At 48.7% G+C, this 17,440-nt stretch overlaps 1 protein-coding gene across 4 annotated transcripts; it reads left to right on the forward strand.

Annotated features, from left to right (window-relative positions):
• Positions 1 to 243: 243 nt before the first annotated feature.
• On the forward strand, positions 244 to 14,917 carry Echdc2 (enoyl-CoA hydratase domain containing 2). Of its 4 annotated transcripts, XM_036180165.1 has the most exons (12): positions 412 to 467; positions 705 to 875; positions 4,568 to 4,635; positions 4,711 to 4,798; positions 7,514 to 7,600; positions 7,833 to 7,880; positions 8,512 to 8,604; positions 10,067 to 10,123; positions 10,255 to 10,442; positions 13,298 to 13,348; positions 13,717 to 13,764; positions 14,396 to 14,917. In XM_036180165.1, exons 2-12 carry the CDS (start codon positions 797 to 799, stop codon positions 14,471 to 14,473), a joined length of 885 nt encoding a protein of 294 aa, XP_036036058.1. In that variant the 5' UTR covers positions 412 to 467; positions 705 to 796; the 3' UTR covers positions 14,474 to 14,917. The 4 variants fall into 4 exon arrangements, with proteins under 4 accessions (XP_036036059.1, XP_036036056.1, XP_036036057.1 ...); XM_036180166.1 differs by lacking the exons at positions 705 to 875; positions 14,396 to 14,917 and adding an exon at positions 13,537 to 13,581 and having other exon boundaries at positions 244 to 467; XM_036180163.1 differs by lacking the exon at positions 705 to 875 and having other exon boundaries at positions 245 to 467.
• The last annotated feature ends 2,523 nt before the right edge of the window (positions 14,918 to 17,440 follow it).

Consider the following 17,440-nt stretch of genomic DNA (forward strand, 5'->3'; position numbering starts at 1 on the left):
GGAAAATGAGACCTGGTCACTGGGTGCAGACCACCCCCAAGTGACTAATGCAATGACATGAGCGGAGAGTACACGTGAAGAAGGTGCATACAACCCATTCGGGTTTGGACACCACCTTCCTGCCCGCGCATCCCAAGGAAATCTGCAGCGTGCCCAGATCTTACCGGGAAGCTGAGCTTCCCCACACCGCCTCCGGGTCTCCGGGGTCGCGGCACCCTTCCCTCCGCCCGTAGGTGGAGCCCTTTGCTAGGCCTCGCCCGCCCCGGAACTCGGACTCTGGAACCCGGCGGAGGAGGTCGCCGGTCTCCGTGGTACGGAGCCAGCCTGCTCCCCGATGCTGCGCGCCCTGCCCCGCGCGCTGCGCCTCTCGCGGCCCTGGAGGTCCCCGGGGACCCGCGACTGCGCCTCCAACGCGACGACCAGGACAGCCGAGATCCAAGTGCGTGCGCTGACAGGTCCGGACCAAGGTAAAGTTACGGGCCGGGCGGGCCTGGACCCAACACGCCGCCTGGAGACGAGGGCGGGAGGGCAGGAGGATTGGATTTCAGGCCGCCCCAGGGCCGAGAGGGTGGACTTTGTACGGGTTTCCCCAAACTCTCAGGAGGCCTAGGGGGAGGTGTGAAAGGAGAGGAGAGCTCGGAGCGGAGCTGTGTTCCAGGGGATCAGGACCAAGAAGAGTGTTGGCCAGAACTTTTCCCTCCTAGGGCCTTGGCAATGATCCGGGGGGCGGAGATGGCGGATCCAATCCGGAGGGACCTGAGCGGACAAGGGGAGTCCGCTGACACAGGGCGAGTTCATGACCATCGGCAGTAAAGTCTTTTATTATATAATATGCTGTGAAGTATGGGTGTTTGTTTGGACATCAGGTGCATTAGGTGGGTGCAGTCTGTGTAACCCTCATCCCATCTCCTTCCCACATTTGATGTTTTTGTTTTTGTTTGTTTGTTTGTTTTTGGTTTTTTTGAGACAGGGTTTCTCTGTGTAGCTTTGCACCTTTCCTGGAACTCACTTTGTAGACCAGGCTGGCCTCGAACTCACAGAGATCCGCCTGGCTCTGCCTCCCGAGTGCTGGGATTAAAGGCGTGCGCCACCACCGCCCGGAGCGGGTTTTTTTTTTTTTTTTTATTGTTCATGCCACATTTATTTACTTATTTTATTATTGAATATGTGTGGTTGCATGTGCCACAGGGCACACTTCTTTAAAAAGTAATCTTTTGTGTCCTTTGAGCATTTATGTCTGTGTATGAGTGCCTGGTTCCCGTGGAGGCCAGAAAAGGGTATCATATCCCCTGGAACTGGAGATAGACGGTTTTGAGCAGCCACGTGTGTTCTGAGTCTTGAACCCAGATGCTCTGGAGTAGCAGCCTGTGTTCTTACCTGCTGAGCCATCTTTCCATACCCCACTGATCCATCTTTGTTTTTTGTTTGTTTGTTTTTTGTTTTTGTTTTTTTTTGCCAGAGCTGAGGACCGAACCCAGGGCCTTGCGCTTGCTAGGCAAGCCCTCTACCACTGAGCTAAATCCCCCCCCCCCCCCCCCCACTGATCCATCTTGTTGGCCCCTCATATCAATTTTAACTTATACAGATGGCATAGCACTAGACTTTTTATAGTGTCTCTTCCTCCTCAAGGCCCGCACCAAATTTTGAAGAAGAGCTGCTTTTCTGAATAAAGCTAAACTACCACCACCTTCCTGCTGATGTATACCGGTCCCTCTGTGCATCCGTCACTTTTGACAGACATGAACGGCCACCATTGTCCCACTGAGGCAGAATAGAAAGACAGGGAAAGTTTTGGGGACATGGGAAGAGAAAGGATTCCCCCATCCTACAGTCTGGTGAAAGCCTCTAGTCAAGGGAGAATGAAGAATTGCATCATGGGGCCAGGCACAGTGGTGCACACTAATCCCAGCACTTGGCAGGCAGAGGCAGGTGGATCTCTGACTGTTCCAGGCCAGCCTGGTTCACATAGCAGGTTCTGGGCCAGCTACACAATGAGACCTAGCAGATGATGATGATGATGATGATGATGATGATGATGATGATGATAATTATTCCACATAGACTGCATTGATGGCTTAGGGGAAAAGTCCTTGCCACCCAGCCTGACAAGATCCATTCTGAATCCAGGGATCCACACGGTGGAAGACCTAACTCACTCAAGTTGTCTTCTGATCTCCACATAATCTATATGGAATGTACATGCTATAGACAAATAAATAAACAAATGTAATAACAACACTTGTATAAGGCCTTATGCCCTTCCCAGTTGTAAACCTGCGATTTTCTAGAAAGGCCTTGCACCTGCTGGCCACTAGGGGCAGTCAGGGGGTTCACGAAACAGCTGCTAGCAGGGTCACTGGGAAATAAGCTAAAGTTTCCAGTAGGTGTAGCCTGGGACAGTTCTGACTAGAGAAACCCCACAATAGGAGCTAGTAGCTTAGGCAACAGTTGGTAGTTACAGTAATTCCTGCTGCCTGAGTGGTGTTTCTTCACAGTGATCCAAGCGGGGTGTCCAGAACCAGGGAGGGGACTGCCCTGAGCCAAGCTGACCTTTTGCCAAAGAAAGGACTGCATCATGGCAGCTTCTGGCTCAGGCTGCCAGGTGTAAACTAGGAAGCAAGGACCTGGCTCGCCCACTCCCAACAATTTTGCTTTCTACAATAAATAGCAAGGAAATGAACATTTAATAGATTTGTATAACATGTATTTTGGGTGGGAGGAGGGGACACACACCACAAAACGTGTGTGGAGGTCAGAGGATAATTTGCAAGTTTTGATTCTCCATTATGTGGGCCCCACGAATGAACTCAAGTTGTCAAGCTTAGCAGTAACTGAGTCATCTTTTCTGGCCCTGGAAATAAATTGTTTATTTGTTTTGTTTTGTTTTGCTTTGTCTTGTTTTTCCGAGACTGGGTTTCTCTGTGCAGCCTTGGCTGTCCTAGAACTCAGTTTGTAGACCAGGCTGGCCTTGAACTCAGAACTTGCTTCTGCCTCCCGAATGCTGGGATTAAAGGCATGTGCCACCACTGTCTGGCTTATTTTTTTTTCTTCTTAAAGATTTATTTTTTATCATATGTCTATGAGTATTTTGACTGCTTGTATATCTGTGCACACATGTGTGCCTGGTTTCCTTGGAGCTAGAAGAGGATGTTGGATCTCCTGGACCTGGAGTTACAGATAGTTGTGAACCACAGTGTAGATGCTGGGAACTGAGGGTCCTTTGGGAGAGCAGCCTGTGCTCTTTCTTACCACTGAGCCATCGCCCCAGCCCCTGCACTTAGTGTTCTCAGCAGTATTCACCAATGCTTAACCCCTCGGCCAAATCCCTTTAGAAAGAGCTTGTCTTCTCTGCTCTGTCTTACAAAAAAGATGTCCACTCTAAGATCTGTCCCACTGACTTCAGACAGACTGAAGTGTTAAGATTGGGTCTCTTGCTGGGCATAGAGGTGTACTCTTGTAAGCCCAGTCGTTGGTAGGTAGAAACAGGAGAATCAGGAGTTCAAGGCTACTCTGATCTGGGCAGGGTGGCACTTGCCTTTGTTTTGTCTTGTTTTTCAAGGTGGGGTTTCTCTGTGTAGCTTTGGAGCCTGGCCTGGAACTTGCTCTGCTGTGTAGACCAGGTTGGCCTCGAACTCACAGAGATCTGCCTGCCTCTGCCTCCGTAGTGCTGGGATCAAAGGTGTGCACTACCACTTGCCTTTAATCCCAGCACTTGAGAGGTAGAAGCAGGTGGACCTCTGTGAGGCTAGCCTGGTCTACATGGTGAATTCCAGGTGTGTCAAGGATACACTGGAGACCTTGTCTCCGATAAACAGATGCATTTTCTGGGGCTGAGGATATAGCTCAGTCAGTAGAGTCCTCCCCTAGCATGCCTGACCCTGGCTTTGATCGCCAGCCACACATACACTGGGCGAGGTGGACCTTGCCTGTAATCCCAGTGCTTAGGAGGTAGAGGCAGGGGGATCAGCTGCTGTGTAGCCAGCTTGGCTACATAGCAACTTGGAGGCCTGTCTGGGTTACATTAGACCCCATCTCAACAATCATATGAATAACAATAATTTTCTGAAAAAAAGAAAGAACTCCACGGAGGTGATTTCTACAAAGTGAGGAGAGGAGCTGCATGGGTCAGGTCAGGGCTGGTGGTGAGGTCCTGGGGTGCTTGTTTCAATTCTGTTCCTTTATCCTGGCTGGCAGATACTTCCCTGAATATCACTCTTTAGAGGGAAATGTATGGTTGGGGTAGGGGAGAATAATATGGAAGGAGCTATGGAATTAAAGAACATATATGAGAGAGCCTGTGGATCTGTGCACCATGCTGGTAACTTGTTTCTCTTGTAACTTTGAATCACAGTTCACAAGCCCCTCTACTCCCTCTCTGAGCAGAGAGAAAAGGTTATTCTATATAACGGATGGAGAAACTGAGGCCCAAGTCAAGTGTGTGGCTTGCTGCAGCTCACACTGCTCCTCAAGGGAAGAGGCTACCCTGAACCTGGGCCTCCTGCCTCCAGGCTTCAGGCTGACTGAACAGGGTCAGCTGGCTCACCCAAAGCTGCCTCTCCGCTTGCAGGAATCACTGAGATTTTGATGAACAGACCTCATGCCCGAAATGCCCTGGGGAACATCTTTGTCAGTGAGGTGAGAAAGGGTACACCAGGGTGCGGCCAGGGATGGGCAGGAGGAACCTGACTAATTGTCCTCTGTCCTCTCCAGCTGCTGGAAGCCCTGGCCCAGCTTCGGGAAGACCAGCAAGTCCGCGTCCTGATCTTCAGAAGTGGAGTGAAGGGTGTGTTCTGTGCAGGTGGGTTCCCTCCCACCCTCTCCTCCTCAGGGATTGGTGTGTCTTAGGGCTCTCACATAGAACGTAGTCCCATTTTACAGATAGGGAAGACACGAGCAGGTGAAGTTCCTTGCCAAGTCTGGTTTACACAGCTAGTGAGGGCTAGAATAGGAGGACTCAGTTTGAACTTGGTCTCTCTGGCCCGTATCTTTGTTCTTTCTGGTCTACCTTGCTTCCTGATAAGTTTTAAATCCCCAGGTGCTGGGTTCCCACCATCACTGATGTAATAAGCCAAATCAAACTGAATTAATCTAGGTTTAATGAGCAAAGCAATCCTGGGTGACCCTTGGGAAGGCAGGGGAAGGCTCACATGGTAAATATGGCTACTAGGTGTTGTACCCATTTCACGAAACCCCCAGAGACCACCAAGGAGCCAGTTTCTGATGCAAGCACATAAGGGTCCTTTTATTGTCAGGTTCAACCTGGGCTACTGCACTGCAGATGGAGGGAAATGTGGCGTTAGCCGCAAGCCCAGGTGTTGAGAGTTTTTATAGAAAAAAAACCCGCAAGCCAGGAATTATGTACTTTGGCAATTTTGGGATTGAGTGGAAGGGATTATGGGGCAAGGTAATTTTCTGAAACTATTAGTCTAGACTTTGGGTGTGAAACCACATTTGAAGCCATTGGGTTAGACTTTTTAGTGAGGAACCACAACTTGCTGAGCAGGATTATCTGGACTGCTCAGGAAGATAATCTGGATATTTTCAAGGGCCATAAAATGCAGACAAAATGTCTGCAGGAGCATACTGCTCTGTGTCTGTTGGAGTTGTCATGGCACATTCCTGAGGTCCTTCCTGGAAATGAGTACAGCAGGTGGTCTAAGATGGGGGCCCTACCCTAAGATGGGGTCTGTATTGCCTTCACACCAGGCCTTCAGTACCTTGTAGGCATGGTCTTGAGCAGCCCCAGGGAGGGGTTGACTTTTGGCAGGCTTTGAGGGGGCAGGTTCTGGGGAGAGGGGAGTTGAGGTGGAGCTTCCACCGGAACATTCCAGACTCTTTGGGTATGTGGGTGCCAGGGACTGAGGGGGGCTTCCACCAGAACACTTCCTTCACTGAGTCCCAACACGCTCACAAGGTAAATTCCAGTCCTTGTCCCGAGAGCACTGCCCCCAACCTGCATCACCTGACTCTCACAGGGCACCTTGAACTTGTTTCAAAAGCCAGAGAAACATGCACCCCACGCCTACAAGAGGTGAGTCAAAAAACACAGCTCTTAGCCTCCTTGGACCCCACAACCCAACCTTTAAAGAATTAATTAGCTAAGTGTGATGACACATGTCATAACCCTGGCACTTTGGAGACTGAGGAGACAAAAATGATAATTAACTTTTAGTCTTACTATTTTTTTTTTTTGTTTCCTTTTTCTTTCTTTCTTTTTTTAAGAGATATTTTTTTCTCTGTAGCCCAGGCTGGCCTTGAACTCACTTTGTAGCTGAGGATCTTGGATCCTCATATTTCCACCTCTAAGTGCTGGAATTACAGGTGTGTGCCACCACCCCCAGCTTGTGACCTTTTTATTATTTTTTTCCTTTGTGGAAAGTCACCCCTCTGGAGGCTGGGGAGGTGGTTCAGCAATTAAGAGCATATGCTGCTATCTTAGGTGGTGGAGAAGTATAAGAGAGCTATATTCTGACCAAAGGCAAAGATGGGGGAGAGGGGGAAGAGAGAGGGAGAAAGGGCAAGGGGAGAAAAGGAGGCTGGGCAGTAACACACTCCCTCCTACAAAGCCATACCTCCTAATCCTTCTCAAAGAGTGCTATTCCCTAGTGATGAAGCATTCGAATACATGAGCCTATGGGGGCCGTTCTTATTCAAACCTCCACAGCTGCTATTCCAGAGGACCTAAGTTTGGGTCCCTTCTATAAGTTTTCTCTTCATGCTTTTTTAAAAATATTTTATTATGTATGCAGTGTTCTGCCTGAAGGCTAGAAGAGGGCACCGGATCTCATTACAGATGGTTGTGAGCCACCATGTGGTTGCTGGGACTTGAACTCAGGACCTCTGGAAGAGTAGTCAGTGCTCTTAACCTCTGAGCCATCTCTCCAGCCCGTCTTCATGCTCTTGACATGTGTTCTTTTCATATTTTTTAAGATTTATTTTTAGGGGGCTAGAGAGATGGCTCAGCAGTTAAAAGCACTGGCTGCTCTTCCAGAGGTCTTGAGTCCACTTCTGAACAACCACACGGTGGCTCACAATCATCTATATAGGATCTGATGCCCTATTCTGACCTGCAGAGCACTCATACATAAATATAAATAAAATTTTAAAAAGATTTGTGTGTTTGGGTGTTTTGCTGCATGGATGCATTCAGTGTAATAGGAGTCTAGAAGAAGGTGCCAAATCCTTTGGAACTAAAGTTACAGGTGGCTGTGAGCCACCATGCTGGTGCTAAGAATTGGATCGGGTCCTCTGGAAGAGCCCTCTCTCCAGCCCCTTGACAGTGTCCTTTGATGTACAAAGGATGTTCACTTTGAAGAAGTCAATTTTGTTTTGGTGCTGCGGTTACCCCTCTCTTTACTGATGCCTGCTTTCCCCCACTGGCTCCTGGGTTTCCTGGTTCCTCCCCTTCCTCCCTGACTGCTTCTGCTCAAGTCTCCTTTGCTGGCCCCTTTAACCATCTGGGGTTTTGTAACAGGCCGTTTCGTAGTGGTCACCAGCAGCTTGCCCTCTGCAGGTGCAGACCTGAAGGAGCGGGAGCAGATGAGTGCTGTGGAGGTGGGAATCTTTGTCCAGCGCCTCCGAGGTCTCATGAGTGAGATTGGTAAGAGTCTGAGAGTGGGGTGGAGGGCTGGGGGTCCCTGCTGGCACCTCCTCTGCCTGGCCCACCCCTTCTCTAAAGAGAGTATTTTTTCTGAGTTCAGTGAAAGCACAAGGGATTACTTGGGGTGGGGTGGGGGGTTTGGGGAATGACATTTCTTCTCTTCCTTTTGAAATAATAATAATAACAACTATTATTATTATTATTATTATTATTATTATTATTATTATTTTAGACACCCTGGGTAGTCTAGGCTGGACCTCCCCCATTTCTGGGATTGCAGGTATGCATTTCTAGCAGCCTTACTCTTTAGCCATGTGCCCAGTCCAGTGGAGCTCCTTGTTCTCACGGTTCCTGCCTAGTAACTCCAGATGGTCAAGTTCACTAAACACACTTTCAGGCTTTGACAATGGCTGTTCCTACTGCCTGGCATACCCTTCCCAGCCACCTGAACCTTCAGCCACCCTTTCAGGCCTCTGATGCTTCCTGCTACAGGAAGTCCTCCTTGCCAGCTCTAAGCTCCCTCTTCTCAGAGCGCAGAAGGCCTCAGGTTGTCTTTGCCTGGTTAGGAGTTTGCCTTCCTTCTTAGGCTGGTCCCCATGGTCGGCAGGACCACATCTGGTTGAGTTCCATGCCTGGACCCTGCACAGGGCTTGGCACACAGGGAAGCAGGTCCCAGCAAGAGGGTCGGCCTGCAGCATCAGCCCACTTCCCTGCTCCCAGTCCCCAATGGGGCCCCAGAACTTACATTATTGGAAAAAAATAGTTTCCTTCTCAGAAAATCTGGCTGAGGTATATCAGGTGAGGTTCCTCAACCTGGGATCCACAAGGGCCTCTGTCCTGGACCTTGGGCCCCCTGTCTCTGCGCTGGACTTGCTAGATATTGCAGCCTAAGCCAATCTTTGTCTCCACAGCTGCCTTCCCTGCACCCACTATTGCAGCCATGGACGGGTTTGCCCTGGGCGGGGGCCTGGAACTTGCCCTGGCCTGTGATCTCCGAATAGCAGGTACTTGGCAGGATAGAGCTGGCAAAGGGGGATGGGGGGGGGGGGGGGGATGTGGACCGGGAAAACCGAGCCAAGCTGCCAAAGCCAGATTTTGTTAAGTCAGCCAGCACACTTGGCCTTCCAAACAAGAGAAAACCCGAGGCAGCGTAGGAGACGGGAAGCGGGTGAAGATGCTTCACAGCCCACTGCTGTCCTGTACCAGGCCCGAGAGAGCGGCATTCCTCATCTGAGAAAGGTTGCAGGAACCTCTGAGCCACAGCTGACTGGGCAGCAAAGAGAGGTGAAGCCCAACAGGACCAAGTTAGGGAGTTTGACCATCTAGGTCTAGCCAAATCGGATTAACTTGAACTGAACAAAGGTGAGCCATGAGGACTGTTTGTCACTGTCCCAACTCACTGCAAAGGTGACTGAGCAGTGTGATCTGGTTCATGGTGCCAGCCAGGCTTGGGGTTACTTGTTCTACACTTGAGCCCTAAGTAGGGGAGGATAACCAAGGTCATTGGTCACTTTTCAAAATCAGACTTAGCTGGGAGAGCCCTTCATAGAAGAAGACAGTTGGAGTGCCATCTAGGTGCTCACCCCCTCATGCCTTCTCTTTGAAACCCAGGAATATATGTATCCTGGCATGAAGGCACCTTCTGTCTACAGTGTGTGCGAAAGAGACACTTGAGCGGGGCTTTGGGGTATGACTCAGTGGTGGAGGGTTTGCCTAGCATGCCTAAGGGTTGGTTCCATTCCCAGTACACACACACACACACACACACACACACACACACACACACGCACGCACGCACACACTAAAAATAGCTGGAGAGGGTTTGATCCTACATCCAGGCAATAGAACTCTACAGAAGGCCACTCAATTGACCAAGGCAGCTAACTCAAGAGTGGAGAATGAAAAGCTCTCTTGAGCTATGGCTACTATGGTGCAGCCCCACTTTACTGCCTATACTGCACAGGTCGGCTGGCTTGTATTTAGGGAACCAGCAGAGGACTATGAAGGAAAAGCACCCAGGAAGCAAAACTTAGAAGACTGCCCTGTGCACCTTCAGGGAAATTTCAGGCCAATACAACCTCTGAACGAGAACCACAGTTCTAACAGGCACCATGGACAGTCCAGGTTGGACCTCAGGGTCCATGACACAGAAAATCCAGTAACCTACACATCAATGTCAGGCATCCACCAGGGACCCATTCCTTGCTGCTGGCACTCCATCGTTTCCTAGTCTGTGTGACACAGGCAGAAAGCCAGCCATCGTTTCCCACAATGGATGCGCAGGAAGACCTATTGATTGACAATCATAGCAGCTGGGTGGTGGATAGCTGGCCTGGGTGGAGTCTGGAGAGGTCTGGGTATGGCCAGACCTTGAGAAAGTAGCTGGAGAAGTAGAGCTATGGTCTACTCAGGGACTAGTAATGGAGGATGTGCAAGGGGCAACTTCATTCTTTTCTGTTTCAACAGCTTCCACAGCTATCATGGGGCTAATCGAGACCACTCGAGGACTTCTCCCAGGAGCAGGTAACTTCACCTGACTCTATGCTCATCTTCCCCATTTCCCTGTCCTAGGTCATTTCCTCCTTCCGTCCTGAGTTTCTCTGAATTTGCCTTTCTCAACTGGACTCACTGCTCTAACCTCTCCATACTGGCAGGAGGGACTCAGAGGCTACCCCGCTGCCTGGGCGTGGCCCTAGCAAAGGAGCTCATCTTCACAGGCCGGAGACTGGACGGGGTGCAGGCCCATGAGTTAGGCCTGGTAAACCACGCTGTGGCTCAGAATAAGGAGGGTAATGCTGCCTACCACCGGGCACTGGCATTGGCTCAGGAGATCCTGCCCCAGGTATGGTAACAGCTGGAACACAGAAGGGAGGGGTGATGGGAGGCCCAGGGGACCAGATTTTCCTGGACTGCACAAGATCCACATACCTAAAGACAAAAAGTGACCCCCTGGAGTTCTGGCACCTATTCGGTTACACAGGAGCTAAAGCCAACTTTAATTCTGAATTAAAACATAGTGAATTCAGAAGGACTGGAATCTAGTGGGCTTCAAGCCATCAAAGCTGCAGTATCCAGTAACTTCCTGTGATGATAGCAACCTTCATCTCTTGTCTAGAGCATGGTGGCAAGGTGAAGTTATTTAAATGGACTGCATAGTCCCTCATCCACACTAGATACCTTTTAAATGCCAGGTTGCACATGTGATATTGCACAGTACTGCCTTTACTTAAAAGTGTCTCCAACTCTAGAAATCTAGATATGCTACCAGTCACCTTTCCTACCAGAATTGCTACCAGTAACTCGTTTTTAAAAATCCTTAAGGACTAGGAGTTGGTAGAGGGGACTTCATACATTCTAAACAAACACTCATCCTTGGCTAGTGAGTTAAAGGCTAGCCTGGGCTATGTATGCATGAGTCCTGGGGTCCATCCCCAGCATTGAAGAGGGTGATCCCACAAGATTTAAACTACTTGCTGGGTAGGTTTAGCTCTGGGATCTAGCTGACTTGGGTCTCCAAGGCTCTGAGGTCTGCTGGCTTTTCACAAAGGACGCTGGAAGTGAGGTTGAGATCTCAAGTTTTCACAAAGGTATAAGGCAACTGAACTTTAGCATTGAAACACAGATAGATTACAGTCAAACCTAAGATCACAGAATGTGTGTCTGGGAGGTCAGCTAGCAAGTGTTTGCCTCCCAAGCATGAGAATCTGAGTTCAATCCCCAGAACAAATGTAAAAAATTCCAGGGGTTTATCTGGAGGCCAATGAGAGACCATGTCTTAAAAAGATGTGGACCAGCACGGCAGAGGATGAGATGTGAGGCTGTCATCTGGTCCATACACACCAACACAGGTGGGCATGTACACAAACACAGACACACTCTCAAGTACAATCTGTATAAAATTTTAATTTTAAAGTCAAATATATTAATTTCTAAACATTCCTAAATGTTACAAAACAGCCAAAATACAAACTCAGAAAAATATTACCCATACATCAGTTTTAACATTATAATGACATTTGAAGCTGGGCATGGCAGTTCATGCCTTTAAGTCCAGCAGGCAGAGGCAGGTGGATTTCTGTGAGTTCAAGGCCAGCCTGGTCTACAGAACAAGCTCCAGGACAGGCAGAATTGTTAACCCTGTCTCGAGGAGAAAAAACGAAAACAAACAAACATCAGAAGCCAATTGTGTAGTGCTAGCACTCAGGAGGTTGAGGCGACCGAGATCCTGTCCTAAGCCCCCCAAACTTGTAACTTAACTTTTTTGGAGAAGAGGGAAACTTCTCTAGTCTCTTAAATTGAAATAATCCACACGCTGAGATGTTCTTTAACTGGGGGTCAGGACAATTAATTCATTTCAGACCTTTTGCTATCTGTGTCCTCTGGCAAGGACAGCAGAGTAAAATTGAGCCCGGTGCCCTCTGGAAGGCAGCCTTCTGCTGACAAACTTCTGACACAATGCCTCTGAATGACCAAGGGAGTGACTGAAGCCTCCACAGAGGAAGCCAGGCTAGCTAGCGAGCTCACTGGACAAGTAGGCTGAATATTGCCTTTTTTAATAAACCAAACAGAAGTTCAGGGTGATCCAGATTTCCACATACTGAAGCATGGCATTATCCTAGATTTACAAGCATTTCAGTGCCTCAAAAGTAGCTAAAGGAAGGGTTGGGGGTGTGACTTAATGGCAGAATGCTTGCCTAGCATACACAAGAGTGTAGCTAGGTTCAATCCTTAGTGCTGCCCCCCCCCCCAAAAAAAAGCAAGCAGGAATTATAGGGCATGCACACCTTTACACCCAGCAGAGCCAGAGCCACATGTCTCCAAAGTAAATCCAAAGTAACTTTGTGCACCAATACCAGCCTACCCACACTGGCAACTTGTCCCACAGCTGGAACTTCCTGAATAGGGACTGTGCAGCAAGCAATTACCACCTAGCTGAATACCAAGTGAAATAGTTCTAGAGTTTACTCAGATCTATTAATATATTAAAGGTGGTGGTGGTGGCACACACCTTTAATCCCAGCACTCGGGAGGCAGAGGCAAGTGGATCTCTGTGAGTTCGAGGCCAGCCTGGTTTACAAAATGAGCTCCAGGACAGCCAGAGCTGATACACAGAGAAACCATGTCTCAAAACAAACAACAAAAAGGTATAAAACACACCCCAACACTAGCACTTGCTGGGAAGAGGGCTGGAAGGGAAGGAGCAGTGGGAAGGTGACTCGGAGTTGGGGACTCACTGGACACTTGTGGTCCCAGTGCTTTTCAATCCCATGAGCCTCTATTTCACATCTGTAAAATGTGTTGTCCGTAAGCAGTCTGTGACCACCTTTGTGGCACATGCCTGTAATCCTGAGGAAGACCAGCTTCAACAAGATCTTAAATGTCTGCTCAGAGATGAGGGGCTCACTGTGGGTCTAACTCAGTGGGAGAGCTCTTGCCTCGCATGGGCAAAGCTCTGGGTTTAATGTCCAGTGCCAAAGACAGTTATATTTTGTGACTGTAATGGGTATGACATGTTGGAAGGATGGACTGACGGCAACCTCCACTGATTTAAGACTTAAAGGGCCAGGAAGTGTGTTTCCTTCATTATAGGAAAGGAAGCTGGACTTAAGAGGCATACCCCAGGAAAGCTGGATGCAGAGTCAGACCCTTGTAAGAACTGTGTCTTTAGTCCAAGTCTCTGGATGTTCTCTCCCCTAGGCTCCCATTGCTGTACGACTGGGCAAAGTTGCGATTGACCGAGGAATGGAGGTAAGATTCCATTGGTCAGGACTTACATGTCAATTTCAGTCATTGGCCTGGATGTAGTAGATTGCTACCACACAGCTGTCAAGAATTCAGAAATGGATTCTCTGAACACCTCTAGCCCTGTGTGCATGCACCTCACTTCAGTGGGAAGTGTGTTAATATTGTGTTCTATCCTCGTGGCTTCTGTATAGGTTCAGAAGGGCAAAACCACATAAAAGTGAGCAGTAAGAAGGCAGGTCTGTGTGGTCCTCAGCTCATGTACCTGGGCAGTTATTTCTGCTCAGACTGGTAGAGGCAGTAGGGTGGGCTGGCTCTCCCGTGTGGATGGGGTTGGACAAAGTCATACTGAATCAGCGAGTACTTCTTCGCAGGTGGACATCGCATCAGGGATGGCCATTGAACACATGTGCTATGCCCAGGTACGTAACTACTGTTGGTTTGGGATGCTTGTTGGGGGCTAAGCAAATATGGGGAGCCTCATGCAGTCTAACTATGCCAGTACCTCCTAACTAACAGGTGTTCACCTCAAGACTCTTTTCCTTAATTATTTAATACCCAGAGAACCAGAACAAAAAAATACATCACAAACAGAAAAAACGGCTTTTGCTGCCCAGTACCTTAGCCTCTATTGGGGGCTGAACTGGAGTTAGTATGCTAAGGCGTGGTTAGAACATGCAACCTCGTAGAGGGGCTATACACTTGATAGCATATTATCTTGATAACTTGTGAGAAGTGGGGAGCTATTCTCCATCATAACAAATAGATAAAACTCCTAAGCTTGCGAGCAGAACCTAGCACCACCATCACAGCGCTCCCAATTCCTGATGCAGAGCCTTTTCTACCTGAGCTCTGCAGAGGTCAGTGATGACTGCACAGCTGGCCTTCCTGAGATAGCAGCCCTTGGGGCTCATGACTTTGCATAATCCAGAGTCCAGAGACAATGGAAACACTTGGACCCAGATGCTGTCACAGGCTAGATCTGCTTATGCTATGGCCTTTTTATCCTCTGGTCCTGTTCTTCCCAAACTAAGATCCATTGTATCTTTGCAGAATATCCCAACCCAGGACCGACTGGAAGGGATGGCAGCCTTCAGGGAGAAACGCCCCCCAAAATTTGTCGGCAAGTGAGCCCTCTTTAAGTTCACCTCTGGCCTTCAGTTTCTTCACGAGAACAATGACAGACGCTGTGATTGGCATGGTGCCTAGAACCAAGGTGCTGCCCAAGCCACCCACTGCCACCTTCCACACTGCTCACCTTGGCTCGTCACTGGGATCCAGGCCTTCTGGTTCTCTTCACTCAAATAAGCTTTGGGTCTTTTGTCACTGGCTCTGATCACCATGGACCAGTGAAAAAGAAGCCCTCATTTCTTCCTCACAGAAAAAAAAAATCTATCCAGGTTTATCTGAGCAAGTGTCAGGAGCCAGTCCACAGTCTCCAGCTCTCTACAGATAACTCAGTGGAAATTCTGGACAGACCATTTAACCTCTCTAGAACTCAGCTTTTTTATCTGGAAGTTAATCAGTTGTGATGAACTAAAGTCCTTATGTTCAATAAACATGCTACAACAACCATTAGCTTGTAATGAAGGTGTGGGGACCAGTGGACTGTGCCTTCCGTGGACAGTAGAGTGGTGGCAGGGAAGCCTTTGGTAGTCTCCAGGAGCACTGACAGACAAAGGGTTAGCAGTCCTGAAAGAAGGGATGGGGACTGGGTGTCTGGAGGGCACGTGGTACTTAACTGGCATGAGCGAAGGAGGGCGAGGAGGTGCCACACTTGGACAACAGAAGGTATCCAGGGCCAGCTCCTCACAGGCCCCTGCACACCCACTAAATGCCCACCTCCTCTCCTCCTCAGCACAAGCTTGGCCTGGACCCACTGAAGCATGGCTCAGGGTGCACACCAAAGCATGTACCATGTCTGTGTCCCAGGAGGGAGAAAACCACAGGAGTCCAGGCCTTAGAATCAGCACCATCCTCACCACCTTCCTGATCTTCCTTTGTCTCTCTGCTGAGTGAGTAGAGGGCTGCTGGGAAAGAAACCAAACTTGAAGGGCTGCCTGGATAGAGAGCTGGACTGCACACCTTGCACACCTTCCCACTGGCAAAGGTTAGTTCCCAGGAACACCGAGTTCCGGGGACTAGAACCCAGGTTCAGAAACTAAAACCTTTTTTTGGAATCACACAGCATTGTTGAGTAGAGAGTGCAGTTTATGGACATGGTTATAAGTTCTGCTTATCTGAGACAATGGAGAGAAGAAGCAAGGTGATACATAGCCAAGATTAGCTTGTACTTCAGATCTTTTCTGTCTCAGGGCTGGGGCTATAGTTTAGAATGTAGTTTAGAATTGCTAAGAATGAGTTTCTTCCTCAACTGATGCTCAAAGAGGGCTTATGGTACTAATCCAGTTAAGAGTCTTGACCAAGGGGCTGGAAAGATGGCTCAGCAGTTAAAAGCACTTTATAGTGTCTTCTATAGAGGACCCGGGTTCAATTCCCAGCACCCACATGGCAGCTTACAATTGTTTGTACCTCCTGTTCCAGGGGATCCAATACCCTCACACAGACACACATGCAGGCCAACACTAATGTTCAGAAAATAAAAATAAGTAAATTATTTTTTTAAAAAAAGAGGGTAAGCTCAGTGGGTACAGGTGCTTCCTACTCCTGCTTGGTTCTCAGACTGGGCTGACAACTGCCTATAACTCCAGCTGCTTTGGAATGATCTTCTGTATACTGTGAACTGGATTACTCTCATTGGTTAATAAAAGAAGCTGACTGGCCAATAGCTGAACAGGATAAAGTTAGGTGGGAGGGCCAAAACTGAGAATGACAGGAAGAAGGGTGAAGTCTGGAGTCACCAAGAAAGCAGAGGGAGCAGGAGATGAACGTGCCATGCTAACAAAGGAACCGCAACGTGGCAGAGTGTAAATAAGGAATATGGGTTAACTTAAAATGTAAGAGCTAGGGCTGGAGAGATGGCTCAGAGGTTAAGAACACTGGCTGTTTTTCCAGAGGTCCTGAGTTCAATTCCCAGCACCCACATGGTGGCTTACAACTATCTGTGTGATGAGATCTGGCTCCCTCTTCTGGCTTGCAGGGATACGTGCAGACAGAACACTATATACATAATAAATAAATAAATCTAAAAAAAAAAAAAAAAAAAGTAAGAGCTATAGCCGTGGCGGTGGCGGCTCACGCCTTTAATCCCAGCACTCGGGAAGCAGAGCCAGGCAGATCTCTGTGAGTTTGAAGACAGCCTGGGCTACAGAGAGTGAGTTCCAGGGAAGGTGCAAAGCTACACAGAGAAAACTTGTCTTGAAAAACAGCAACAAAAGTAAGAGCTAGTCAGTAATAAGCCTGAGCTATTGGCCAAGCATTTGTAATTAATAAGCTACAATGTGTTTATTTTTGTGGGACAGGAAAACTCCACCTACATCCGGCTCCAATTCCAATACCCTCTTCTGGCCTCTATAAACACTCACTCATATGCATGCAGACACACACACATACACACAAATATGCAAGCATAGTAAGACCTTCAGTCATGGGGGTTGGGGATTTAGCTCAGTGGTAGAGCGCTTGCCTAGCAAGTGCAAGGCCCTGGGTTTGGTCCTGGGGGGGGGGGGGGGGGGGGGGGGAGAAGGCCTTCAGTCAGGACCAAGCTTCAACCCCATACATTCACACATACTCAATGGTCTGATTCCTCCAATTGGAGGAAAAAGGTGAAAGAAAATCAAAGCTGTCAGGGTGTAGTAGCTCATGCTTACAACCAACCCAGCACTGAAGCAATAGGATTGCTGAGCTCAAGGCCAGTCTAGGCTACGTAGTAAAACCCGGCTTGTTTTGTCCCCTTTTACCTCTCAAAAGTATTTTGATATAAACAAGCAAAACAGCAGTAACAGCTGCCCCTCCCCGCAGCAGGGGTCACCTTCCTATCATAACCTGGAGCCTCGGAGGGATTGTAGCAACACCAATCTCCCTCCAGTCTTGGCTCCCTGTTCTGCAGGTATAGGACCCCACACCTTTTTGTAACAGAAAAAACCACACAAAACCCGCCAAGGACAGTCAGTTCATAAACACCAACAACTGGTTTCA

Source organism: Onychomys torridus, chromosome 2 (assembly GCF_903995425.1).
Source record: "Onychomys torridus chromosome 2, mOncTor1.1, whole genome shotgun sequence".
NCBI classification, from domain to species: Eukaryota; Metazoa; Chordata; class Mammalia; order Rodentia; family Cricetidae; genus Onychomys; species Onychomys torridus.